At 42.2% G+C, this 27,872-nt stretch overlaps 2 protein-coding genes across 2 annotated transcripts in view; both read left to right on the top strand.

Annotated features, from left to right (window-relative positions):
- LOC134192514 (dedicator of cytokinesis protein 1-like) overlaps window positions 1–5,345 on the top strand; it is a 39,257-nt gene extending 33,912 nt beyond the window's left edge. Inside the window, exons 22-31 of the mRNA XM_062661287.1 lie at window positions 228–325; window positions 388–471; window positions 544–644; window positions 710–791; window positions 3,794–3,846; window positions 3,912–4,029; window positions 4,667–4,737; window positions 4,792–4,898; window positions 5,018–5,145; window positions 5,211–5,345. Of these exons, the coding sequence (XP_062517271.1) occupies window positions 228–325; window positions 388–471; window positions 544–644; window positions 710–791; window positions 3,794–3,846; window positions 3,912–4,029; window positions 4,667–4,737; window positions 4,792–4,898; window positions 5,018–5,145; window positions 5,211–5,345 (977 nt within the window). The remainder of the gene's footprint in view (window positions 1–227; window positions 326–387; window positions 472–543; window positions 645–709; window positions 792–3,793; window positions 3,847–3,911; window positions 4,030–4,666; window positions 4,738–4,791; window positions 4,899–5,017; window positions 5,146–5,210) is intronic.
- A 10,636-nt stretch (window positions 5,346–15,981) lies between these two features.
- On the top strand, window positions 15,982–17,181 carry LOC134195801 (dedicator of cytokinesis protein 5-like). The gene is made up of 3 exons (XM_062664887.1): window positions 15,982–16,392; window positions 16,451–16,545; window positions 16,652–17,181. The coding sequence occupies exons 1-3, from the start codon at window positions 16,333–16,335 to the stop codon at window positions 16,833–16,835; spliced, it is 339 nt and encodes a 112-aa protein (XP_062520871.1). The 5' UTR covers window positions 15,982–16,332; the 3' UTR covers window positions 16,836–17,181.
- Window positions 17,182–27,872: the final 10,691 nt, after the last annotated feature.

Genomic DNA, 27,872 nt, shown 5'->3' with positions numbered 1-27,872 from the left:
GAATTGTATCTGACTTACTCATTGAATTATGGTCTGTTGTATTCTCGGTGTTTTACATAGTGTACTTCATGTGCCGAAATACTAGAGTATTAAGTTTGAAATTCTTACAAACACACTTTCAGGTTTTGCAGAAGGCATAGTCATAAATGGTCTTTATTGCAAAATATTGTACATATCTGACTTTAAAAGTAAAACAATGTATTAATTGTGTGTTATACAATGGTTAGTTGATCTTCTTGGAGTCCTGAAGTGGCGTCTTGAACCGCAAAAGCTGGAGAGTAACCTCCGTGCACTAATGAAAGTTGATGGTGAAGAGACTGTGAAGGTTTTCTTTTTGATGGTACAGTAAGAAATGTTTATGCCAACACTCTTGTTGAATTGGGTTAGTTTCTTCAAGACACATTTGATGCATTGTTTGCTATTCTTGATGACAACATGAACCAGCATGGCCATTTGGTATTTGAAGCAATTGTAAGTGTTAAGCTTGCTGTTATGCGTGACTACACTGGAATGTACTAGTGACTAGTGCATGCTGGTTTATAGGTGTTTATTATTGGATTGCTCTCAGACAAAAAGTATCACCACTTTCGACCTGTTCTAGAATCATATATTGACAGGCTGTTTGCAAATGCAACAGCTCACACGTAAGTTTCTAGTCTCTTAGCATATGTTACTGGTAATGCAAAATAATAGTGATGGATGTGCACAGAAAGCTCATTGAACTGCTTAGACGACAAGTTGACCACATTGATGAAGGAATTGCTCATCAGTCGCTTTTGAAAACAATGAGAGTGAGCACAGTGATTCTTATGTGTTAATAGATTAAGGATTGTAAAAGGAATGCACACAAAGTTGAAAGCCATTTAGAACTTAACATTGACTGGAGGCATTTAAATACTGTAAATCCAGAAATTTTCGTACTCATGAAATTTATTTTTGTGCTGATACCTGGTTGCACTAAAATAGCATGAATACTAAAATTTATAATAGATTTACTTGAATTCGGGTACAGTACAGTACCGATGTCCTGTACTAAAATAACATGTATATGAACTACTTCATGGGCAGGAGTACTAAAATTTATGAGTACTAAAATTTCTGGATTTACAGTAGTTGTGTTATAGTGTATATCAAGTTTAGGTATGTATAGAAATCAACCTATGTACTTGTGTGGTGTTGGCAATGGCTCAAACTGTGTTGTTGTGGATGGTGGATTTCTAAATGGAAATGTAGGGAATTTGGGGTTGGAAGGATTCACTAATGATGTCTGGCTTTGGTTCATATTAACTTTAGATCTTGTTTCTGTTACTTTTTATACAATCCCTACATCTATTTTTTCAGAGAAAGGTTTAAAATTCTAGTTTGGTGAGTGCATGCAAAAACACAACCTAGGGCGTAGTCTCCATTAGGGCCTGTAAGCCTATTATAAGCATGTTTAAGATTTAGCGCATTTATATTAGCGGTAATTAAACCTGTTTAATTAAACCTGTTTGGAACGTGATTCAGAGGTAGTTTGTTAGAGGTTTAACGGTCACGTGAAGGTGTACCATGGTATCATAACACACATTGCACGAATATGGATTGTAATTTTTTACTGCTTTTGCATTGTTCTTTCTTCTGTGCGTGTATAATTGAATATGCAATATCAGTTGGAATAGAGCTTGGTCGAGTAGTCAAAGCCAAAGATTATCACAGACAGGATATGCATTGCAAATGTTGGGTTCTCGTATATATTGTTATGTGTACGTAATTACTTGTTATTTTTACTCCTGTGTGCAACGTAGATCGCAAACAATTTTGGACTAGACCTGACAATGGCAACCTGATTGAATTACACAGTTCTAGTGATATACTCTTTCATAAATGTGTTGGGCCCTAGCCTCACCTCAGATGCAGTGTGGATTACATGCGCTGCCATCACCAATACGTCTGGTTCGGTAATCACTTCCCTAGGGACGTGATTAGTGTCAGTTACAAGTGTACTTTGTCGTCGTAGTAGATTACAGGAGGAAACGACTGTAGTGTGGGATCTTCGCTAATTAGTACGCAGTAAGTAGGCAGGCAGCAGTTGAATGCATTGCAGTAGAGGCATATGACGCATTGCAGCTTCAACTGGGAACCTGTATACGAGTTCAAAGGGGTATGGTTCATTGTGATTACCATTTCTGATCTCCCATTTCACCGCTGCGATCTCTTACCAACACCTGACAGAGGCCTAAAATTGCAATGTCGACAAGTACAGAGGCTAGAACATGCCAAAGTCCAATCGAAAGCTCAGATTTTAACTAATATTATTTGTGTAACATGCGATGAAGAATTTGATTACATATTTACTCCCGTCCAGAAAGGCAGTACCGAACAAGACGTAGTGGTGATGGCAGGGCATTTGGCACTGCAATCTACACTGCATCTGGGATGAGAGTCAGTTGGGCCTAGTTGATTGGCACTTCGTCCATTGTCTCTGGTTGCCATGGACAAGCATTGCAAATACATGTACTGCTCTGTGATTAGCCCGAACTGTGCACTAGCGTTGATGGCGGTCGTAGGATCAAATCTACTTGAAAGAAACACAATTTTTAACATTTCTTTTTGTTCTTTTAATCACCAAAAGAATAAAGTTGAGGTACTTCTAAAGCGTTTTCTCAAGTTTCACAGCGTATATAACGTACAAGAAAGAGATCCGTGGGCGTGGAGGAGAAGAAGAAAGAAGAACAAAATTGGCACATGGGCTTCTGAGGCTAGCAATTGTTTTCTAGGTTGTTAGATGATTATTGACCAAAACAAAAATAGGATAAAGTACACAACATGCAAACATTTCATTTCATTGATTTTGAGAAATTTTAGTCTTCACTTACTATGGTTTAATTAAAGGAGCACTTCACCAGTCTGTCTCCGCCCTCGGCCGCTAATCGTTTCTAGTAGTTTTCAAGTTGAGAAGTTTAGTGCTATTTCAGAGGAAACTTGATAGCTAAGCATTATGATAAAGCTAAAACAAAATCGTACTTGGCGGTTTTCCGAATAACGTCCAATAAGTGTAGGTTTTGTTTTACCTCTTCGTGTAGACTTTGATATTTGCTTAGGCAAAAGTAAAATGTGCTTTTGCATCACTGACTCACCTTCAATCTATGGCGAAAAGCACACATTCGGTGATGGTTTGGTTGTAGAACGAAGGTATTTGGTGTCACGTGATTATGGTCTGTGATGCATGATTCCTTGTGTTTTTCGCATAACTCAAGCCCTTTTGAACTGTAGTATGGCCTTCATTTGTAGAAAGAAACATGGAGAAAAGTGGGAAAGACCGAGCGATTGCAAGTCGCTCAAGACGATCATGTGGAGTCTACAATGTACGAACGACTGAGTTGCTTATGAACTGTAACTGTTTTTTCACTGTTAGAGTCGCTTGAAACGTCTAGACCTGTCTGTTGTGTCCTCTCATAGTTGGCCTCGGAAAGCAAGACCAAAACAATGCGCTGCGCAACTCAGCAAGCGTTCGGTCTGCAGCCCAAGGCCTTAACGTACATTAACATCTACTGCACATGCGTCAATCGGTGAAGTGTTCTTTTAAGCACGCAAAAAGATGATCACGCTCCCACAACGCTCCATAACCGGGCAATCCCTACATACAGGGTAATCATTTCAATAGGTCTAACAGATTTTATTTGTGGGTCTTGTAATTACTTTCTTTCTGTCATTGCTATGGTTTGAACAATTCATTTCAAGTATTTTATATAGTTTGTAGGATTATAATTGATCTATTGAGCAATTGAGCTAATGAGGCAATCTTTTTGCTTAGGGTCTTGAATATGTGTTTCGATTTATTGTCAGGTCAAGAGAACTGTATGCCAAGTTGGTAGCAGTGATGAGAACAGGTGGTGTGAGTGGTGATGTAATTGTAAATTTTGTGATATTAGGGCCAATAAAGGACGTGGACTGAGTGAATTCAAACACTCACTTCATAGTCTTTTCCATAGCTTCAATGCTATGATGGTCATTGATGGTGACACTAAAGACTATGCTGTTCCTATTCAGGTGAGAATCATCAGCATGCTATGACACTGTTTCAAGGTTTGAGTGGGCAAGTGTTGTGTGGAATGCTAACAAGTAAGCAGGTAGTAGGAATATTGTGAATCCAGGACAAGTCGTAGGTGTTTCCAGAGTTGTAAGTTTATGACTCTTATAGTGAATTTACCCTACTGCTCTTAGTGTTTACGAGACTAATTTTTTGAGACTTCAAAAATAATTTAGAATTTTTACTTAATTTGGGTAAATTGGCTGAACTCGCATGGCCTGAGATCGATTTAGAACATCCATTTGCTATATATGGGCCATTGTAATATGCGGACCAGTGTACAATCCATTTGTATCTGTTTCCATTGTGATGGAGTGTTACAACCTAGAAGACTTATTAGACAGTTCTATGGTGCAAAAATCAGCACATTCTTGTTAGAGCTATGAAGTTACAGTGTCTGCATTCCTTTGTTAATGAGGCGTAATTGTTGTCAGTACCCTTGTCTTTGCACTGACAAATAAGGAGACACACACTAACTGATGCAAACGGGTTCATTGGTAGGTGGGAAAGGCAAACAGATCAAGTTATATTGAATTTTTCTTACAAGACATTGTAATGCAATGTTTGAGTTTTCGTATTATGTTTTATGATATGTAGGCTGCTGCACTTCAGCATTTTCCAAGCACTTTTGGTGATCTTCAAAGAGTTCTGGAAGTTGGCGAATTGAGGTATCTACTTATGTGTGTCACTGTTCAGTAGGTATAGGTGGTGTTTTGTTTTAGTGTCATTGTAAGAGACTTCATAGATAGCATTCCTATGGCTAAAATGACTCGTTTTAAAATGCTCTCAATTCGGAACATTGTCACTAATCATTTGTTCAGAAGTCCTGGTATGTTGTACTTGTATTTCAAACTATTTGTTGATGTATGATAGAGTTCCTTGTTCTAGACAACATGCATGTAACTGAAATATTAAGTGACATTATAGATATAAGCTTATTGTTTACAGAGGCACGTATAATTTTGATGCCAATGGTTGTCAAACACACACAATTGCATCTAACGCAACGGGATGAGCTTCATCAGTGTGTTGACATACTTGGTGAACTTCTTACTATTCTAGAAGACAAAGCAGTTGTATGTTCTTATGCCTAATGGCAAGTATTGTCAGAGAAGAGTTTGTTTCATTGATTTTATTGTAGGGAACAACAAGAGACAATGTTTCTGTAGTTGTTCAAAGCCTTTTTCGAACTGTACTGATGACTGTTGGAGCTGTAGACCGAAACAGCAGCTACTCAGTAAGGTTGCTTTGCGTAGTGTTTCTATCTCATGTTTAGTGTTGAAATTATATATATATATATATATATATATATATATATATATATATATATATATATATATGTATATAAATGGCAGAATGATTGTCAGACAGATAAACATACAAACAGACATGCAGGAAGTTGCCCTTGCCTTACAGGCACTTTAGAAGACTTACGACTGATCATGTGACCTTTATACATAAGATTTTAGGTAACTAGCTGATTTGCCTGTTGATTGCTCGAGCAAATTAAATTATTAGTTATCAATTGCTAATCTGATGGAATCCCTGAGCAAAGGCATGCTGAAATAATGGCATGGTAACAGATTTGTTACATGCATGATTGCTTTTTCAAGGACACAGATATCATCTTTATTACTGTTATGGCCATCTACATCATAATCGACTATTGTTACAGCACGATCCCAAACAGGATATTGACTAAGTCTTATATAGATTGGCTCGAATACCTGTATATTTTGTTTTCAAAATTGAACAGTTAATGGTTAAGTCCCCTATTATTGTGCTCATGTTATTTTTGACACCGAGATGCCAAATTTTATGATCATCAGTTTAGTGGGTTAGCTGTCTATCGCACGTGCACACACACACACACACACACGGACAATTGGATATGCCCTTCAGTAGGCTACTGAAGACAGCACTCTCAGCTTGTTTCTAAGTGGGGCCTCAGGCGCTGCTCAGAGTTTTAGGTCGAGCTGAAGTACCCGTGCTACGTGATGTTCTGCCAAGCTAGCGGTCATGTCCACCCCAATCAATGACCAGGTACTCATTTATGCGCCTGAGTTGAGAGAGGCAATTGCGTGTAAGTTTCTTGCTTAAGGGAATTACGCCTGTACCCATCCTGTACTTGAACTCATGATCCAAAGGTCTTGGATGTTTCCATTCTTCAAATGCACTCTCTAACCAATTGAGCTCACACACACACACACACACACACACACACACACACACACACACACACACACACACACACACACACACACACACACACACACACACACACACACCTCCTTTCTTGTCACTGCTGTAACACGGTCATGCTTTCAGTAGTTTATCTGGGAGGAGAATGATACCACCACCAAAACATAGCCGTTTTTGTATTACGGAGATCTGGAAAAACCTCTCACCCACCTTCTTGCACCCCTTGCAAACGTATGTTCACATCGAGTCTTTGCACACACACACACACACACACACACACACACACACACACACACACACACACACACACACACACACACACACACACACACTCCGCTAGAGTTTGTGCAACCGATTTGATCGCTCACACCACTGGGTATGCACGGTTCTACGATCAATATTAACTTCTTCTATCGAAATCGGATAGAGCTGGTCGAAACTTGGTAGCCGAAATGTGAAAACGAGGTCAGGAAACAGATTCTATGCATTCTAACTAAGGTTTGTAGTATTCTTGCAGAATCCAAGACAACCACAACTCTTGTTTTTACGTACAGGCTATAAGATGGTAGGTTTCTAAGGTTTTCTATGGCTGTATTTGCAAGTATTGAGTACTTAGCAGTATACATGTATAAGGGTGGTGACTCTTCTGCAGTATAGGGGCTAAATTGTGCACCTACTGTCTATAAAGCAAGTTGCACCCTGTTGACAAATAATCTACTTTATTGTATACTCAGTGAATTGTCTGATTATATCTCAGCAACTCAATGCCATTGGAGGGTCATCCTTCAAACCCATTGTTTTAACAACGATCAAAACATCTGCGAAAGCAGGCCAAAGACATCGGGCTCGAGACAGTCTCTTGCCTGCCCAAATCAGAACTTGTGCAACTCATCTCCGAAGCTAGAGACCTGAAGATGGCACAACGAATTCAACGACCTGTCAAACTGGGTGATATTCAGCACTACACGGAGTCGTCGACAACCCTGCTCAAGGTCAAGTCAAATTGCAAAAAGTTTGCAAGAATACAACTAACCTTAGTTAGAACGCATAAAATCTGTTTCCTGACCTTGTTTTCATGTTTCGGCTACCAAGTTTCAACCACCTGTCTGATTTTGATAGGAGAATTTAATATTGATTGTAGAGACGTGCGTACACAGTGGTGTGTGCGATTGAATCGATTGCACGAGCTGTAGCTGGGGTGCAAAGCGAACGCACGTTTGCATTGGGTGCAAGATGTGGGAGGTTTTTTTGGATCTCTGCAATATATAAATGTTTATGTTTTGGTGGTGGTATCATTCTCCTCCCATATATACTACTGCTTTCTCCATACAGGAAGCAAACGACTAAGTCCAGAGTCCGTAGATCCATGAATTCCTGCTGTCACTTGTTCAGTGCAGAGCTACTAAGGAATCACCATTCCCTTGTGACTCTGTGGACTATGATCTGATGACCACACATCCTAGTATATCTTCTCGGATTGAATAGATTGACTCTGACTTCTCGAGTCAGTTCAGTTCACTGCCAGACAAAGGACGGTCTTTGGCTTGATGGTGATGGTGCTGTAGACCCTCTGCTCTGTCGGGAGTTTCTTGATGAGCTACAGAAAGTCAGGCAAATTCCTATCTGTGAGAGACAACGTATTCCAAGGACCTCTGTGAACAGTGTGACCCTGAAGCTTGTTTGATGCTTTTAATGCAATAATCATCAATTTTATGAAGGGTGAACTAGATATGAGTGAAATCACCTGGTCAGGGTTCTAGCCAGGTTTTTTTTAGCGAAGTGTGGTGGTAGGGCGGGGCTTTCCAAAGGGGCGTGGCCACAAGGGGGTTATGATGGCAGAGGGTGTTGGCAGGGGTGATGGCAGGGGGTGAACGCAGGGGATGTGAACGCAGGGGATGTGACGCAGGGGATGTGAACGCAAGGGATGTGGCCGCAAGGGGTGGGAGTGTAAGGGGCGTGGTAGGAGTGTAAGGGGCGTGGTAGGAGTGTAAGGGGCGTGGTAGGAGTGTAAGGGGGGTGTTGTGAGGGGCGTTGTGTAAGTGGTGTGGTATAAGGGGGGTAGTGTAAGGGGTGTAGTGTAAGGGGTGTGCTGTAGGGTGTAAGGGGTGTGGTGTAGGGTGTAAGGGGTGTGGTGTAGGGTGTAAGGGGTGTGGTGTAGGGTGTAAGGGGTGTGGTGTAGGGTGTAAGGGGTGTGGTGTAGGGTGTAAGGGGTGTGGTGTAGGGTGTAAGGGGTAAGGGGTGTGGTGTAGGGTTAAGGGGTGTGATGTAGGGTTAAGGGGTGTGGTGTAGGGTGTAAGGGGTGTGGTGTAGGGTGTAAGGGGTGTGGTGTAGGGTGTAAGGGGTGTGGTGTAGGGTGTAAGGGGTAGGGTGTAAGGGTTGTGGTGTAGGGTGTAATTTTGACATGGTTATGGTTTGTCCAAAACGTAGCCCTGGTGAGTTTTTGTGACTTCCTTTGCTTATTAATAATAATCCTAGTCAGAATAACGTGGCTGTTTTTAAGATGATCTTTGGGGAAACAGAATTAGCTGTTTGCATATCAATATTTTGTAAGGGACAAGTATGTTTATATAGAAATGCCACATCCTCATTCGATTATGATGCTTCCTGTTTTTTAGTCATCATGCTTTGTATTAAGATCTGTTAGAGCACTCAACATGGAAACAAGAGCACAGTAAATAGCACAGTAAATAGCACACCTGCTGAGGTCATAATTAGCTCTCTGTAAAAGGTCAATGTGAACAATGAGTAGTGCAAACTTGTGTTTCCTATCCTTGTAGTAGTGAACACAGCCACTAATTTCAACTGAAATGTTTGTTCACATGGCGTGGCAGTCAATCCCAAAGCGTGGCGGGCATCTCATTTTGAGAAGGAGAGTGTGGTGGCTCACCACCTTATAGTATGCCTGGCTAGAACCCTGCTGATATACACTGCTGCTTCACTAGTGTCCAAAAGGCAGGGCTTAAAGATGGCAAAGTCTACCAACTCTCAAACACCGACATGGAGACGAAGACTGGATATGGAGATTCTTGCACTTCGGCGGGCGATATCTCTGTTGCGGGAAGTTAGGAGGGGCTCATCGAGCATTCGTTTGCTACGTGAGCTTTAACTACTCCGGCATCAATTGAGCATTCCTCATTTGGAGACTTGTGAGGTCACCATAAATTGGCTGAAAATGGAACTGCAGTCCAAAGTCGAGCGGGCTAGGAGGCTGGAGAAGAATCGTAAGAGACTTTGCTTGAATGGTTTGTTTCAACGGGATGCTGGACAGTTTTACAGGAAATTGTGCAAGCGGACTATCCAGATCACTTCTCCACCATTCGAGGCTGAGATTGAGCAGTATTGGGGTGATATCTTAGAAACTGAAGTGTGTCATAATGAGTCTGCCTTCTTGCTGAGGTGTCAAATCGATGGTGAGACGTACCAGGCAGCTGAGCCACATATCTCAGGCGATAAGGTCACATTGTGTCTCAAGAGGATAGGGAACTGGATGTCTACTGGACCAGATCAGGTTTACGGTTTCTGGGTCAAGCGCATCACGTGTCTTTGCGGTGACTTGACTCGTAGCTACAACCTCCTGTTTCAGGACCCAGGCTCTGTGCCCAACTGATTATCTCAGGAAGCAACCATCCTGATACCTAAGAATGACAAGACTGACCAGGCCAAGAATTACCTGCCTATCACGTGTCTCTCTGTCTTCTGCAAGGCCCTTACTCAGTCATCAGACAGAGGATTGCAGGGCATTTGGTTCAGGGAAACGTCATGGCATCGGCTCAGGGAACCTCATGGCATCGGAGCAGAAGGGTTGTCAGCAGGGTTCCTTTGGGGCAAAGGATCAGCTGTTGATTAACAAACTGCTTACAGGGGACTGTAAGACCAGGCACAGGAGCTTGAGCATGGCTTGGGTGGACTACCAGAAAGCCTATGACAGCGTGCCACACAGCTGGTTACATCGATGTCTTTAGCTGCATAAGATTAGTCCAGTCTTGTGCAGGTTTCCGTCACGTGTGATGAAGAGTTGGAAGACATTGATGGTACTTTCCTACAGGAATGGTGCCATCAAGACGAGGCTCATGCGGATCAGGCAAGGTATTTTCCAAGGTGATTCAGTAGCTCCTCTTCTCTTCTGTATGGCTTAACCCTCTCAGCAAGGAGTTACGCAGAACTGGTTACTGCTATTGGATGAGCACTGGACGTGGTGAGACTGCCAAACGTCAGCTTGTCAGTCAGCTACTTTACATGGATGATCTGAAGCTGTATGGCAGAAATCCTGATCAGCTGAAAGGGTTGTTGCACACGGTTCGTATCTTCTCTGATGACATCCAGATGAAGTTTGGTCTGGACAAGTGTGCAAACACACTTTGTCTACGCCAAGCTCTCTGGGGTGAAGGTAGGAAAACGGACACCATCAACTGTCTGGATCCGAGTCAAGTCTACAAGTATTTGGGTGTGGACGAGAGTAACAGTATCCAGCACAGCAATATGTGGGAGACGCTCCATCGTGAGTACTTCCGCAGAGTGAAGATGGTTCTCCGGACCGAGTTGTACGGTCGAAACAAGATTCTGGCCATCAACGGGTTTGCACTACCGGTTCTCACTTACGGTTTTGGTGTCATTCATTGGAGAACCACAGACCTGCAGCAGCTTGATCGACGGACCAGGAAACTTCTCTCTATGCCTGGTGTCCACCATCCTGCTGCAGACGTTGACCGGCTGTACGCTTCGTGCACCAAGGGCAGTCAAGGGTTACGACAGATCGAGTCGATGTATCAGTCTTGTATTGTGGTGCTGGACTGTTACCTTCGTAACAGCTATGATATGCAATGGTACAGGAGTGTGATGCTGGGAGGTCCTCTCGTTCGATTCAACGCATGGCTCATTAGTCTAAGGACAACAAGTCGCAGAGTCTACATGGAAGTGGGATCATCCTGTCTAGTGGTGTCTTTGAGCAAGCACCTCAGACAGATGTGAAACATTTCCATACGTGCAGCAGCTCTCTTCGTGTACAGTCCTGGAGCAGAAAACGTATGCATGGTCAGTATTGCCGTCTCATGGAGAAACCACCTGTGGGCATGAAAGAGACCTACAGATGGCTGAAGTCATCAAATTATCTTGCTGCAACTGAGGGACTCGTTGTTGCTGTTCAAGACCAAGCTCTTCGGACTTGGTATTTTTTATGAGCGCAACATTCTGCATCGAGATGTCAGTCCTACTTGCCGCTTGTGCAGTGTAGGCCTGAAAACAGTTGACCACATTGTGGCAGGCTGTAGTGCCTTGGCACCGATGGACTACACTGATAGACACAATCAGGTGGCCTCCATTATCCACTGGGATATTTGTCATCATTTTGGGGTTCCAGTGGAGAGCAGATGGTACCGGCATCATCCTGGTAGGCTTGCGGAGACGGATGACATCACTGTGATGTGGGATAGAACCATCCCTACTGCTAGGAAGATCGGTGCCAATCCTCCTGACGTCTGTTTCAGAAATAACAAGACAAATACTTGTCTTTTTATTGATATCAGCTGTCCTGATGACAACATCACCGGATACAGACTGAGAAGTTGATGAAATACAGTGACTTGCAGGTAAGTCGCATGTGGCATTGTCGAACACTGGTTGTTCCAGTGGTGTTGGGAGCATTTGGCGCAGTGCACGCAGGTATTGCATGGTGGCTGGACAGTATTCCAGGTCATCACAACCTGCAGCACTTACAGAAAGCAGTGCTTCTTGGATCCTGTCAGATCCTACGTAAAGTCATGTCTTCTGTTTAGACAGCCATGATGGTCTAAGCACCTCTGAGGCAGTGTTTGCCTCCGTTGCTTACAAGAGACCTTACAAACCAGACTGATCTGGTTGAGCATAACATAATAATATGAAGAAGCACTTGAAGTGCAAACCCTTGGCGGTATGCACCTTGAAGGTAAATTAGTCGTGCTATGACAAAATCGTATGACAGAATGGTATGATGTGGGTAATAAATAAGAAGCATTATTGAAATGGTCACAGGTCGAGCTTGAGGTAAGTCACATGACTGGCTGCTACCGTGTACAACGGGTAGCTACGCAGTTCGTCAGCCAACCGTAGGATCTCGCTTCTATTTTTTACAATCTTTGCTCATCGGTTCTTTGTGCAGGTGATTGTTTGTGCAGCTTTTGAGGTCGTAACTATGGCCGGTTTTAGGCGTGACATACGTACCAGAGCCAAAACAAAATTAGATGTGGGAACGTTGCAAATGCAGCTAGATTAGCTAGGTGTTGTTTCTAAATGCATGCTACAAATGTAGTTGTTTCCAAATGATGGAACAAGCCAAATGTGACAAGTCGGAGAGCCTCGACGCTAGGCCGGCTGGCAATCTTTGCCTTACGTGTGAAGTAACGGGTGTGATCATTGTTCTGTTTGTTTGTGGGAAACCTAGGTTACAAATGGAGACCAACCAAGCAGCTCACCACCGATTTTCCAGCTCACAAGAATGTAAAAGCCTCGTTCTTTGTGCAGCTTCTCTAGGCATCTTGTTGTTTGTGCGGCTTCTCTAGCTAGACGTCGCCTACTGTTGTAATGAGGTGACTTCAGAGCCAAAACAAAACATCACTGTGGGAAAACATGCACGTGCACATGTAGATTAGCTAGGCGTCTGTTCGCTCTAACTTTGGATACCGTAAAACAGAAATGAATAGAGACGCACTAGCGTACTTACGGGTCGGCCGAGCCACTTTGCCCGACAAACAGACGCTGTCATCGACAATGCACGTTCTCCTTCACAAATTCCCGTCAAATGCCAAATTTCTGTTGAAGACGACACTAGTGATCTTTGCAACAACACCGCGGCCGCTCAGCCACGCACACCCAAAATTCAAGCTGGCAGACTGCAGAACCACTATGCAGAAACACTGTGGAACAAGCAAAATGTTACAAGTCAGGTACAGCTATACACCTCGCCCTGGTTGTTGTTGGGGAAACATACACGTACAAATGTATGTGCTAAACCCTTAAAGCAAAGGACTAAACACCATGTACAGGACGGACACCCGATGGCCGAATTCTTGTTAGCAGCTACCAAACAAAGAGAGGTGGAGCCTCATGATGACATCACATTCGTCTATTGGTCAGTAATGACACCACTTCTCGTCTATTGGTTGGAATAGCTTCATTTGCATCTCCGCTAACCAACTATATATACGGTCGATGGGCCTCGGGTAATAAGCCAGATATCTACTGGGTGTGCTGTCAGAGCTGGCAAAATACTTGTAGTGCATGCAGTTAATATCAATAAGCCAGTTACAAGCGCCATATGGATTACACGGAAACATTTACCTCTCTGGGACTTACTTGCCGGATTGGTAGGCACCCAGTTGAGGGTAAAGATTCCACTTACCCTACTGAGAGGGTGATGATGACATAATAAATTATGAAACTTGTTTGTCTTTCTTTCTCATGTTTCTCTAGCTTTGTCCATGAGACTATAACTCTTTTCAGTCGTTGGAGAGTTTCTGTAGTTTGGCGAACGGTCTGTTGACGATGAAACTCAGCACTTTATATCCACTAGGTGTGTAGTGCCAAGTTCGCGGTCACCGTAATGCCTGCAGTCTATATCGAATTGGCTAGTCATTGATTGCTGTATGTACTAGACAGAAACATGTACTAGACAGAAACATGCACTAAACAGAAACATGTACACTGCTGGACTCACCTGCCAGGTTGGTTGGGGAAAAGACCCCACTGGCCCATCATGGAGGGGCATAGCGATACACATAAGCCACTTTAGCCTAGTGGTTGGAGTTCTGGTTCTTTGACCATGATGGCCTGGGTTCAATCCCGGGCGGTGACAGCAATATAACAAAACGAGTCTGTTGGTTCTTTCTCACTGTCTATTTGGCTATGTCTGTGATATCTACTGGACATGCTGTTCAGAGCTGGCGAAATCCTCGTAGCGCAAGCAATCAATATCGATAAGCCAGTTACTAGCACCATATGGATTACACGGAAACATGTACTCTCTGGGACTTGCCGGGTTGGTGGTTTCCCAGTTGAGGGTAAAAGACCCCACTACCCTCCTTAGAGGGTGATGACGACATAATAATAGATTTCATCGTACTACATATATCTCGTCACGTGATATGTTTTGCATACTGAGGTCTTAGCCCAACCCACTCATCTCAGCTAAAGTTTCCAAATGCATTTGTTTAGCTAATTAGTAAACAAAGGTGTAAGCCTTGTCCAGACTTGCATACTTACAGTTTAGTCGCTTTTTTCCGACAAACAGAGACGCTCTCATGGACAAAGCACATTTCCTTTCACAAATTCCCGTGGAGTGCCAAATTTTTGTTGAAGATGACACTAGTGATTTTTGCAACAACACCATGGCTGCTCAGCCATGCACACCGAAAATTCAAGCTGTCAGACTGCAGAACCACTATGCCAAAACACTGTGGAAGAATGAAAATGTTAAGAGTCAGGTACACCTACAAGTACCGCATGGCACCTGAATCCAGTACCTTTGCTCTCTAGACATCTGGTTGTTGTTTCTATGTGCTACATCCTTGTTTAAAGCAAAGGACTAAACACCATGTACAGGATGGACGCCCGATGGCTGAATTCTCATTAGCAGCTACCAAACAAAGAGAGGTGGAGCCGTATGATGACATCACGTTCATCTATTGGTCGGAATAGCTTTATTTGCATTTGTGCTAATTGAGTATAAATATGGTCGTACGGTGGTCGTATGTATGGTTGTCGGCCAGACGACTACTATACCGTTAGCCTGGATATCAAGGTCTCTGGTAGCAATTACTCAATCAAAAGTGTGTTTTCTAGGTAAGCCATAGTAATGAGGAATTCTGCTTGAAAGTTTGATGGGAAAACAGCTTTACCGGCACCATTTTACTTTAGAGAGAAATCACTGCTGCAAGAAGGCAGACCTTCATAATATCTTTGCATTCGCATTCGGCATTCTCAATATATTCGTAGCAGTCATCCTAAATGCAATGATTTGTTTAAAGTGGGCAGAGCTTAATAACCAGGAAGTGCAGAGCAGCTGCGTTGACGTTCGACAACACAAAACATCACTCGTTCTCAGTTACGAAAGTGAAGACAATGAAGTAACTTATACCGATCAATTTGTCTTTGTAAGATCTACTCATACAAGGTTAGTTCATTTTTGTTGGACTTCCCTTTTAAGTGAACTAACCAGATTCGGTTTCTTTAATGCATCACTAAGGACCAGAATGGTATGCATGACACTTATCTTCTCTTGTTTCGTACATGGTAGTTGTTTGTCAGGTAGCTATGAAGAGATCGACCTATTTGAAAACTGCAGATTTTTTGCTGTTAGTGAAATCTGCATGTCTACGGCAGCCAACGCAATCACGGGAACGTCGACTTTGACAGGCTTCAATCTCATGCAGTCATGATCAACCTGATTTACATGTAGCGTTGTGCGCTGTTCTCTCGTTTCATAACAAAAACTGGATGCATAAGCTCCTGATGCTATTTGACATCCAAAGTGATCGCAGACAGTCCAGAGCGGTAGATATCTGGAAGGACTTGAAAACAAGATAATGCATGCATACCGATCTGGTTGTTAGTTAGTGAAACCTCAAATCTTTGCATCATTGAAGCATGCAGTCTCGCCTGCTACGAACAAGACGAGGTTATAGTGGTTAGGAAACTGTATCAGTGCGTAGATCTCTAAAAGTTTGACTGCTTTAGTGTCTTATCTTAGCTTTATTTTCTCTTGTGGATATTAATTAAAATGTAATATTTATTTAATTAATGATGTCATCCCCTACGCTTTGAAAAATTGTTGTGGCAACCCTACACACACACACACACACACACACACACACACACACACACACGCACACACACACACACACACCACAGGTACATGCAACATGCCTGGACAGAAATTAGTGAGATTATTGTAGAGAACAGAAAGAAGATGATGTTTTGTCTTGTGTTATCAAAATTGTATTTGTAGATTGTTGTTAGTGAATTGTGCCATTTATGACAATGAATACTTTTAGGGCCAGCTTGTGTCAAGCTTAGTTGCTATTCTGAGGATTATGGATGTGCAGCATTATCGTGATTACATTTCTAGCTTTGTGGACAGAGAACCTCTCTTGGTAAAGTTGGAGTTGATTATTGATGTCTCAGTACCAGAAATTGAATGTTGCATTACAGGAGTTTCTAATTGAGGTGTTCGGTGTTTTTATGGATCTTGTCACTCGGCAGCCATATTCCCAGGATTGGTTTGTAATGGCAATGCTACATAACAGGTATGGTTTTGTTTGCCACCGTGTTGTCTTTTCTATGTATGTGACCTTGCTAGTTTTTTGTTTGTTTGGGTAGTAAACAGCTTCTTAATAGAATTGTTTCTTGCAGTGGCATTCTTTCTGGCATTACATCGTTTTCGGAGGCTCTTTATACACACTTTCTGACTGTGGATTTATTTGACTTGCAGTTGTGGAACACCTATTTTCATCTTAGTGTTGCTTTTGTGTGCCAAGAGACTCTTCACTTAGAGAAATATTCATTGCCTAAGCAACGCAAAGTATTACGAAGGTAAGAAACTTACTAGCTGTCAAAGCCTTAATGATCAAGAGTTTGGAGAGGCATTTGAATGTCTGTCACAAGTAGTTGTTTTTTGTTTTTATTTGGAGGTGCAGTCATTTGTGGTTTAACTGAAAGAGAAGCATTTTGATGTGGCTCTTATGAAATTTAGTTAGGATCTATGTAACAGACATAAAATATGTGCCTTTCTTTGGTGTACTTTAATCACTAAACTTTAGTAAGGTCAGTAGCAGTAGCTTAGGCTGCGGTCACACTACATCCACATTGCCATTGACATTTCCGTTATGTTGGTCACACGTACAGTTGATAGCTCATTAGCGTAATGTGAATGCCAATGTAAATAGAATGTGAATGAGAATGTCAATGTGGGCTGAGATCGGCATTTAGCATTGACATTACCATTGTTTTGGTCAGTTGACCACGCAGCCCTACCCTACTGCGGTCGCTAGAGTTTCCCTACCACTTGTACAAAGCCTCAGTTTGCGTTGACGACTTTGTCCTTTCATATTGACTTGATTCTTCTGCTCACAACAAAGTATGTCAACTGAATGGGATTCTGCCAGTACAACTGCTAGCGCTAGCGCAACTTCAAAACGAAAGCAGAAAGTGCAGTGGCCTACCAACGTCGAGCAGAAACTAATTGAAATCTGGGCGGACGTGCTAGAGCGTTTTGGTAGCATCGTGGTGACAAAGAAAGCAAAAGCAAGAAAGGCAGCAGAGTTGCTCAATGAGTATACGACAACAGAAGGCACCAACGTTCAGTTTACACCCGAGGAAGTGGTGGCAAAGGTGGACAACATGTCAGCAAAAGCCAAGAGATTTTGTAGTCAGTTCCAGCGTCCCAAAGAAACCGGTCGTGCCACTGACGATGACGATTTGTCCATCGATGTGGAAGCTGCAGCTATGGCTTGGCCAAATTTTAAGACGTTTTTTGATGTCTTCAAGACTCATCCAACGCTTGGGTCTGGCATTGCAGATGATGCCAGTGAAGCACAGCCGCCTCTAGAAATGTCACACCTTTCTGAGGCTTGTCTCCAGAATGACATCAGCAGCAAGGCATCATCTCGACCGACTACTCCTACCAGTGCTGTAATTGATGTCAGTAGTGACCATGATGGTGACGAAAGGAAGAGAAGGCCAAAGACAAACAAAAACACCTCGTGACTCCTTTTGACATTCTAAAATGTTGAATGTACTGAGAATCTTCCCAGTCGGGGTATTGTCTTCCCACTTTCGTTCTAGATCCGTGTACATCATGTTCCCAAAATCCCCGTCTCCGTGGAGCACATCAGAATCATCTTTTGAGACTGAGCTTGTCCAGGTGTTGAATAAACTGCGGTGAGCTGGCAAGAGTCGTGTACAGTTGCAAAGACCAACCAGAATTACTACCAGAATGAAATCTACGTGCTCTAGAGCGACGCCTCCACACAAAGCGAAAGCCCACATCTGGTGAAAAGACTACCTGATCACTCTGAACTAGCAACAAGTAGCAGAAAGGAAAAGCATTGCAATGACCTAGCGGCATTTTTCACACCACACCCACTTCTTCGCGCAATGACAGAAGTACAGGTGTGACCTCTTGCCCACATTACCATTAGTATGCAATTAATGTGAATGACAATGTGACCCTAATGTTAATGCAGTGTGACCGCAGCTTTAACTACAGGTGAGTGTGGAGAAGAGCTAATCTTGATGAGTGATTTCAGTTCATACACACGGTTCTACAAATGATTATTAGGACCACAATTTACTGGTGCCGATTCTCGTGTTTAAAGTGTCGCTGACAATGTTGTAAGAGAACAAATAGAGTGTAGAGGCTACATGTAGTACAGAGGCAAGCCTTAGTACTTCAGTAAGATAATGATAAGGCAACAACACACTGTGCCAGAGTTATTGGCCAGCTTTATTTTAAACAAGTCAAACTACTCTCTGTTCACGTTGACTTTGTGCTTCCAAGTGACTAACGATGTAGCTGTATTTGTTTACCACGCTCAGATGTTAAGTGATATCCCATTAACTGTACAATTTAGAGGTCATATTATAATACAAAGATGTTAGGTAACAGTAAAGAACAGTAGAGGAAGTCGCAGGGTATCAAGACGAAACAGAACGGGAAGAGGAGTCAGAAATATCAAGCAACTACTTGCGAAACAAGAGCAACTGTGAGTTGATGTCAAGGCAGCGGCCCGTTTAGTGACCTTGTTAATTGGCTACTTCCTCTATTAGCAGCATTCTTGTTGTAAGACCATACCTTTTTAATGAGTTAAGAACCCTAACGACTCTTGATATGCAAAAGCCTTATCAAACCGCCTGTGTAATACATACGCTGTTGTTACCCTAACTATAGAACATCCGGGAACTTGCGATTTTGAACGATACCAAGATCGTCACTGTCTGCCGTATTGTGCAGAAGTTATTACAGATTTTCAAAGCGCAAAGTCAGCGCGAACAGAGAGTAGATCAGTTATGGATGTCTTTGAGAATTCTTAAGCAGCAGACTAACTGCATGCCAACTGAAGATAATGTACACTAAACCGAAGGGTGTGGTTATCTTTTGCTCCAATTTGTCTGAGTGTTTGCATGACTTCTTAGACAGGCAGAGCTTATGTTTCACAAGTTACATTTTTCGAACTCACTGTAAGAGAATGGGAGTCTTTGCAAGTTACTTCTGCTCTCCAACTTTCGGTAATGAGGCGTGTTCCCGTGTTACGTCATTGAAGGGACGCTGTATGTGAGTGCATATCGATTTGCACGGCGTCTGATTGTCCAGATGAAGTGCAACGTCCTGGTTTGATGAGCAGTAGTACTGGCAACGCTGTTGTGGAATCTTTCTTTTCAAATTCGTCAAGTCTGATCTAGAGCTCGAACTGTAAACGCGGAAATTCAATGCCATAAACGCAAATTCAGAACCATAAATGCGGAAATTGCGCGTTGGCCAGCCATATAGGTTGTGAGTCATTTATTACAACATTCAAATTATAGCCTAGAAGAAAGCCATCCTTACCTTTTCATTGCACGTACTTTCTGTTCAGTCTAATGTCAATAGCTACGTCTTTCCTGGACTCTAGCTAGATGACTGCTGCTGTAAGCTTATTACAGTGTGCAGATTAACAATAATGCATACTTGGTGATCTCTTCCTGCGATCGTTCTGAGAGTTCCTTGGATGACAATTGATGAGGCACTCGATATATATCGTCAACTTGTTTGTGTGCAGTGCATTCCATGGCTTCCTGATCTGCATGGTTTTTCGTAATCTGCAGACAATGCATCTTCCAACATCTAGAAGCCAATCCAAGACGTCTGAGTTCAGCACACTGATGCCCGTGCAAATAGCATGCTTACCCGATCTCTCGCGTGTTTCTCGAAAGTGATCATCTTTTTTGGGAGCGGTTGCTGGTGCCGTAGTTTGTTTGAAATAGTGGACACGGCATCTGGCTTCAATTTGGTCCTCCTTGTGTCAAGTCAAGAGCTTTCATACAGGTCTGGATTCATCTCAAGGCAGTCTTCTCAAAGTGAAGGCTGCATATGCCAATGTAATCTGTTGCACTTTCCCAGTTGTCTTTGGTAAGGCCATTTGGATTATCCGTCTCTTGTGCAAGTTGTGGATTTTTTGGGAATCGAGACACTGACTCCAGATGTATTCGTACTGCTGCAACCTACTACCACACACTGACGCCTCATATCTCATGCATATGGGTGAAAAAAGGCGTCCTCCAATGACGTCGGCACCTTACTCCGCTCTTCGTCGGAAGTAGACGGGGGAAGCAACTTGCAATGGCTCCTATTCTCTCATAATGTTTTAGAAAATTCTAATTTTATTTTTTGATGCTAGCATTGGCAGATCTTTTAATTCAGTTGATAAAATACGTTATTATTTTTGCACTGCAGTGGTTTTAAAGGAGCACTCCAGAAAACTGCTCAGCGTCAAGTGCACAGCGTAGTGTGCTACTGGCTCCGCCTTTGCTTGCTAATTGGAAATCCATACTAACAACGTTGGCTATCTAGGCGCTAGCTCATAGCATCCGACTTAAAAACTGATGGAGTGTTTCAAGAATTTCGTCCGCCAAGTAGAGCTATTTTGGGCGAGCAATCAGATCATGTGAGCCTTACTGATGCAATCACGTTTCCAGAAATGGTCTCTGTGCTGTTCCCGTCGCTCCAAGCATGGTGGAAATCGTTGTGCTACATTTAGACAGTCTAGAGACTGACCTTCTTTTCTGTGATTTATTTCCATCCGGCAGCATTCGAGGGAATTGGTGTTTTGTGAGATCTTCTTTAGCGTTGAAGGCAATGGATGCTGTTGTCAATCGTGTTCTAACAGTTTACGAGGCACTCATCTCTACCCAGGAACACTTTTTCGCGAACGCTCTCGATCACCGGACCTTGCTATTTTGGTTGTGAACTATACTGTGCAGTAGACGCAGTTTTCTGGAGTGTTTCTTCAATATTATTTTAGTGGCAACAGCTAGGAAACTAACAGCAGTGTTCCTAATGTAATCTGGTTTTTGGCTTTTCTACTGGTATGCAGTTGTACTGCATGTTATTGTACTAACACAGAAGACAAATTTGAAATAAAATGAACTTCTATTAAGTACCACTCTGACAGATTTGACAGTTTGCGGAATAGCCATCTCTATCATACTAGTCAATTGCTAACTTGGCTGTACACATGGCCGGGTGAGACTGGTTTTCTCATTTGTATTAAGGAATAATGGCACAAATCATGATTGGTTGTCTATAATGACACTAGCATTTGTGCAACATTACATAATTTGATTCCAGCTCAGGCAAAGGTATGTATAGATGACTTGACAAACAAGAAAATTAACATAAAAAATTATGGTATGTATAGTGCTGCATACTATAGTTTACAGATAGTGTGTATGCTGTATGATTCTGGTTCTTTGCCTTGGACGAAGCCGAGGAATTATGACCAGGAGTGAATGCTGCAGACTTTTTAAATTTTCTAAATAGACATGTGGACCATTGTACTGTAGTTATCAAGTCATGTACCTTGTCTGTGTGTGTGTGTGTGTGTGTGTGTGTGTGTGTGTGTGTGTGTGTGTGTGTGTGTGTGTGCATGCATTGCTTACAAATCATCTTGGGCATATCAGTAAGAGAGAAGCAGAGGAATACTGATGTTTAGTATTGAGACTTTGGAAACAATGATCAGGAAGAGGAGGCTAAGGTGGCTAGGCCAAGTAACCAGGATGGAACATCATCATATTCCAAGGCAATTGCTTGTTTGCAAGTTTGAAGGAGGTAAACGTTCTGTAGGTGGCCAGAAGCTTAGATGGGTCGATATTGTGATGAGAGATTTGAAGAAGTGTAAGATTAACAAAGAATGGATGCACATTGCCCAACATCGTGCTAAGTGGAGATCCATAGTGGACGCTGTGGTTTCAGTGCTTGAAATAAAGACAAAAAGTTGGCCGGACATAAAGTTTGACCAAAGTAGCTTTTGTCCAGACTTTTGCCAAATTTGATCTGACGTTCATTTAATGTGCAATATCATATAATATAACATAAAATATATAACATATAATTATATATATATATATATTATAATTATATATGCAAACTATATTCATAATGTATCCATACACATAAAGAGATAAAGAGCAGTCGTCACTGCTCTATGGACTTCATGGATGCAGCATCACACTACATGTACCTCTTTGCAACCAGATTAGTAGGTGCCATTTGGGGCTTGAGGCCCAGGGCACTACTGCCTTACTGGGATAGCAACTGTTTATTGTTTAAAGTAACTTGAGTCGATTCTAACACCTTGGCACTCTTTTCACTGTTTGCATACATGATTATACTAATGCAATGAACACAAACGTGTAGCTGTGATCTTTAGCAACGAGTTATTGTCATATACAATGACCTGCTAGCAAGACACAAATTTAAATTTCTTATATTAACACTGAGCAAAATACTTGTCCCAATCTTCCAAGTCAAATACATGTTCCGAACTTTCACTACTTGGTTTAGCTAAAGTGCTTCCATTGACCTCACACATTTCAGTTTTTCTACTCTGTCTACGCAGTTTGTCTCTCCACCAACATCTACTGGCACTGCTTGCATCCCACTGTAAAAGTGGAAGTTCATCTACGCAAATGCGAACTAAATTCTCAAGATTATCTTCTCCCAGACTGCAGCGACGGTCACTCTTGATCAGGTTGAGCCTTGAAGAGATTTGTTCTACACTGCCGTTAGCAACAGGAAGTGTAAAAGAAGTCAAACAAGAGCTAACATATTTGTCCACTTTCCAGCATCTGCAGAATTGAAAATCTTTCACCAAATAGTAACTATCTTTGACAAAGATTAAGATAGTTTCTGCCATAGTCATGTAGCGCATGCCATTCATCAACAAGAACTGGGATGTCAACGCCCGTGTGTTCTAAGGGTGTTTTGAAATGATGCAGTAAGTTCTGAAAACAGCAGAGTCTCCATGATCTTCCTTCTTTGTCTTTTCCCAGCCATGGGTTGCCAAAACTGTAGCTGCTTCGTTTAGCAAATCTAAATGCTGGCTTTTCACACAATCCTTTAGGCAATGAAGAATAAAAGTCAAAATAATGTTTTTTGCGACTTTAAATATTCTACACTTCTATTGTACTTCGTGATCTTCACACCTTGATACATTGTCTCAGCTGCCTCGTGGTGCAATCTGGTTAGTACTTTCTTGACAGTGGGTAATTCTGCAAAGTCAATGGTCTTGAGCTCATCAATGGACTTCGCAGCTTTGACCAAGGAACTGATTGCTGTGATTGTGCATATGTCACTGTTTTGCAATGTCTTGCAAAGTGTGGCGCATGGTCTAAGGAGATCGTGAATCATTGCACAGCCGATCAAAATTTTGCTGTCACTCCATTTTTGCGTATCCTAAGAATTTCTGTCTGTCAGTGCCCTTGATCATCTTATTCTCAGCCAAGGTAATGGCATGGCCCATATATGCACCGTAGCGTTCTACTAGCCTATTCATGACAGCTGCTTTGTGGCTAATAAATCGAGTACCACAAGATTGAATAGGTCTGTAGCCATCTCTGCTAGGAACTCAGCTTGGTCAAAACTAGCTGCCAATGTCAGGCCGATGTCAGTCAGCTCCCGGCATTTTTTTAGGTTTTTCATGAAGGTAGTAGAGGCGTAGCATGAGTTCATCGATGTCTTTGAACAGTTGGTTTGCCTCTAGAGAATCCTTCAGAGAAAGTTCTAAGCTATGTGAAAAGCACCAAAACATAACTACCCATGGAACGTCCGCTTCTAAATGTCCTCACAAGCCTCCCTGTGCGAGATTAGCACTTGCACCATCACAACCAACGGCAACTAATTTTTTCCTCCATTCTTTTATTTCAACGTGCGTAAAAGATTGTTTGAGACAGTGCCACAGGCCTAGTCCTGTCGCTTGCTCTGACTGGCAGACTGCAAGAAGTTTTGTTTGTACATGAACTTTTCTGTCAGAGACAGTAGAGTTAGCCTTGAAAAAAAACATGCTAGAAGTACCTATTCTTCTATGTTTCCCCAGTCAGTACTGCCGTTAATTTGAACACTGAAAAAGAGACTTTCGTTTAATGCAGTTCTTAGGTCTTCACGTAGAGATGCGGCGATGTATTTGACAAACGTGGCACAAGCTTTGTCATGTCTGTAGTCCCTTCCCAGATCAACGCCATGCCTTTCTTTCAAGTCACACAACGCTGGCATGCTTTCTAATGACAAATTCTGTTGGCAATAGAGTAAGCAACGTCAAACTTACGTCGAATCTTAGCTTCAGTTGCAATGTCAAGAGTGGTAAGAGATTTAGTAATTGGAGAGTACTCTGTCACATGCTGTGACTGCGTTTGTCTGAGAAGAATCATGGCTCTGCGATGCATAAACGACTTTGAATGCTCTTTGAAAGAGGAAGATTGAAGGTTAGTTGAACCTCGAATAAAACTACGAGTAAAATTTCTACAGCCGATCAATTTCTCTTCGAATTGAATACAAACAGTGCATTTCAAGGCTGTAACAAATGTGCCATTACTGTCAAAATGCAACCACTGAGTTGTGTTCATAGATCTGTCATGATCAGAGATCCACTTATTTACAGTGTTCACTGTAACTTTTCGCTTTTTAGTGCATGGTACTGTTTGCAATGATTTTTGCATATCTTTGAGTTTCATTCCCCTTGCTTTGTCAGTGCCATCTCTAGCATCATCAAGGGAAGGGTTTGGTGGTAACAGCAGTCCTTGGTCAATTCTGGCAACAGTCCTACTTAAAGTTGATATCAGTGGCTGTTCTTGGCAAGGGTTACAACAATCGTCAGCTTGGGATTCGGGTACAGTACGTTTACTGCATGGCAAAAATGAAAACAAAGATCCCTGTCTATGTTTCTTTAGTGGCGGTTGACCAGATGACTTTGACAACATACCTTGAAGGCGCTTTGATTGTGGTTTACACCTGTCAACACTAGCAGCATCACTGGCCATGGTGACAGTGGCCACACTTGAAGAAGGAAAACTAAGTTTCACTAATGGTACAAAGTGAGTTGGCTGAGGATTTCTATGATGGAGCAGGTTATTTCCACTACATGACCACATAATGTGACATTCAGATTGTGAAACCATGGATCCTGAATCGAATGCCATGGTACCGGTGCCTTCTGATAGCCGGGGAGAAAATGTTGCTTGGCAGGCAAGAGTAAATTTCGAGGGATATACAGAAATAAGGATCCGGCCCAAAACAGTGGCTAGAGCTGCTATTTCTGCCATTCCTGACCATTCACCAATTTTGCACCGGACAGCACTTTCAGACCTCAGTCCATGCACAAATGCTTCTCTAGGAGATAGCTTTTCTTGAAGGCATTGTGAGAATACACCACTAGCCTCTTTGCCCAATGCTTGCATTAGCAAGCAGTTTACAGACAGTGATAACGAATCTACTTCCGTTATAATGGTAGCTCTGTGCAGGAACTGATCAGCATAATACTCTGCGTTTTCATCCATTTCCTTCATCGTTAAAGTTCTTCAAATTGTATGTTGGTTGTCTTCTCCAAATGCAAAAAACACTTGCTGACCAAAAAAGGCAATTCCCATCACATTTCACCATTACTGGTAGGTAACCAGACTGTGCTTCTTCTGGCAGAATTGCTGCTGCAACGTTGTCCACTCTGAAGGAATGTAAATCAATCTTGGGGAACTCAAATGCAGCCATCAGAAAAGGAAAGACACGTAAAAAGTTAGGAAGCTAGACTAATAGCCTATGACACCTATCATTGGTATGTGAAACTATGCTAGAGCCTGCTAATTGCATAGAAAGAGACGAGATTGCATAGCAGTTGCAGGACTACTCTCTGTTTGGGTTGAATTGTGCGCGGAAGTGACTAATGCTGCAGCTGTATTTGTTTATGTTAAGTGATATCCCATTAACTAACTGTACATTCTAGAGGTCATATTACAATACAAAGATGTTAGGTAACAGTAGAGGAAGTCGCAGGCTATCAAGATGAAGTAGAACGAGAAGAAGAGTCAGAAATATCAAGCAGCTACTCGCGAAACAAGAGCAACTGTGAGTTGATGTCAAGGCAGCGACTGTTTAGTGACCTTGCTAATTGGCTACTTCATCTATTAGCAGCATTCTTGTTGTAAGACCAAACCTTCTTAATAAGTTAAGAACCCTAATGACTCTTGATATGCAAAAGCCTTATCAAATCGACTGGGTAATACATACGCAGTCGTCGTTACCCTAACTATAGAAAATCTGGGAACTTGCGGTTTTCAGCGATACCAAGATTGTCACTGTCTGCCCTATTGTGCAGAAGTTATTACAGATTTTCAAAGCGCAAAGTCAACGCGAACAGAGAGTACACTTAACGATGGTTGGCCAAAGGACTGGGATGGCTGCCTTACCTAGACACATTCAAGACCTGCAGCAGCTGCCAGAAAAATGAATTCAACCTAGTTAATTAACACAACACCTAGAATGGTGACACCAGCTGTTTGTTATTGTAAGACACCTAAAGACTTAAATGTGTTACCTTCACCTGTGACCACCTGTGATGCAGCAGACATAGGATACTGCCTTGTACATGTACACGCTAAAAGTTACATGCTCGACAGTTTGCTCTAGCTTGTTATAAGCTCACATTAGTTAACAAAAAGCAAGTTTCCTTGGCTACAGTTCAAAAGTGATTGACTGGACTAGGATGTCCGTGCATATATTCAGTTGCCCGAACAAATAGCAATATTGATGTCCGGCCGTTATTTCGAGCTCTGTGGTTAGAGTTGAATGAGGAAGCTGAGGAAATGGAAAAGATGAAAAAGATAAGAGGAAGGAAAGCGATCAGACCAACCTATAATGTACTCAACCTGGTTGCACTTTACAGCCCAAATCAAGGCAACCACAGAAACATGGAGCAGCAGCCCAAGAGATCCTTTTTGTTATCACTGCCACCAATACTTTAAACAAGGTTGTAGAAATCATACAAACTTCTGCAATCATAATCAGAACAGATTATGATGGCAGGGGTTTTCCCAGGCTTAGAGGCCGTGCTACTTTTCTTAGGGTGTGTTTCTTTTAGAAACGAAAAGTTGTATTTTATGTTTAATTGTTAGACAAATGCATAGGATGGCATGTAGACAATATTTCTGCTGCTGTAGCTCTTAGTAGGAGTGGTTATTAATTAATGCACGTTTTGAACTCATGACACATAACACACATACACAGCAGGACACCGTCAACTTGTATGTTGACACGTGTCAACAAGTGGTTTTAGCCCAAGTCCTACCCTCTGTCTATCATATTCGACTATTTTCAATTAATGAAGCTAAATGGATAGCTGAGGACAAACATGCAAGCTGCTCACAAAACGATTCAGACGATAGCGAAACAACTGCGCAGACTTAAAAAACACGCTGTATGAGAATTTCTATTGATGGACCACCTGAAAAGAGTTTGACTTTGAACGAGCTGGTGACAGCTGGTCTTAAATGAAACACAGACGCATGTTTATAGCTAGATCTAATGTTGTTAATTAGAGCATGTGTTGGGTAG

This window comes from Corticium candelabrum, chromosome 1 (assembly GCF_963422355.1).
Source record: "Corticium candelabrum chromosome 1, ooCorCand1.1, whole genome shotgun sequence".
NCBI classification, from domain to species: Eukaryota; Metazoa; Porifera; class Homoscleromorpha; order Homosclerophorida; family Plakinidae; genus Corticium; species Corticium candelabrum.
This window is presented reverse-complemented; position numbering and strand designations above follow the sequence as displayed.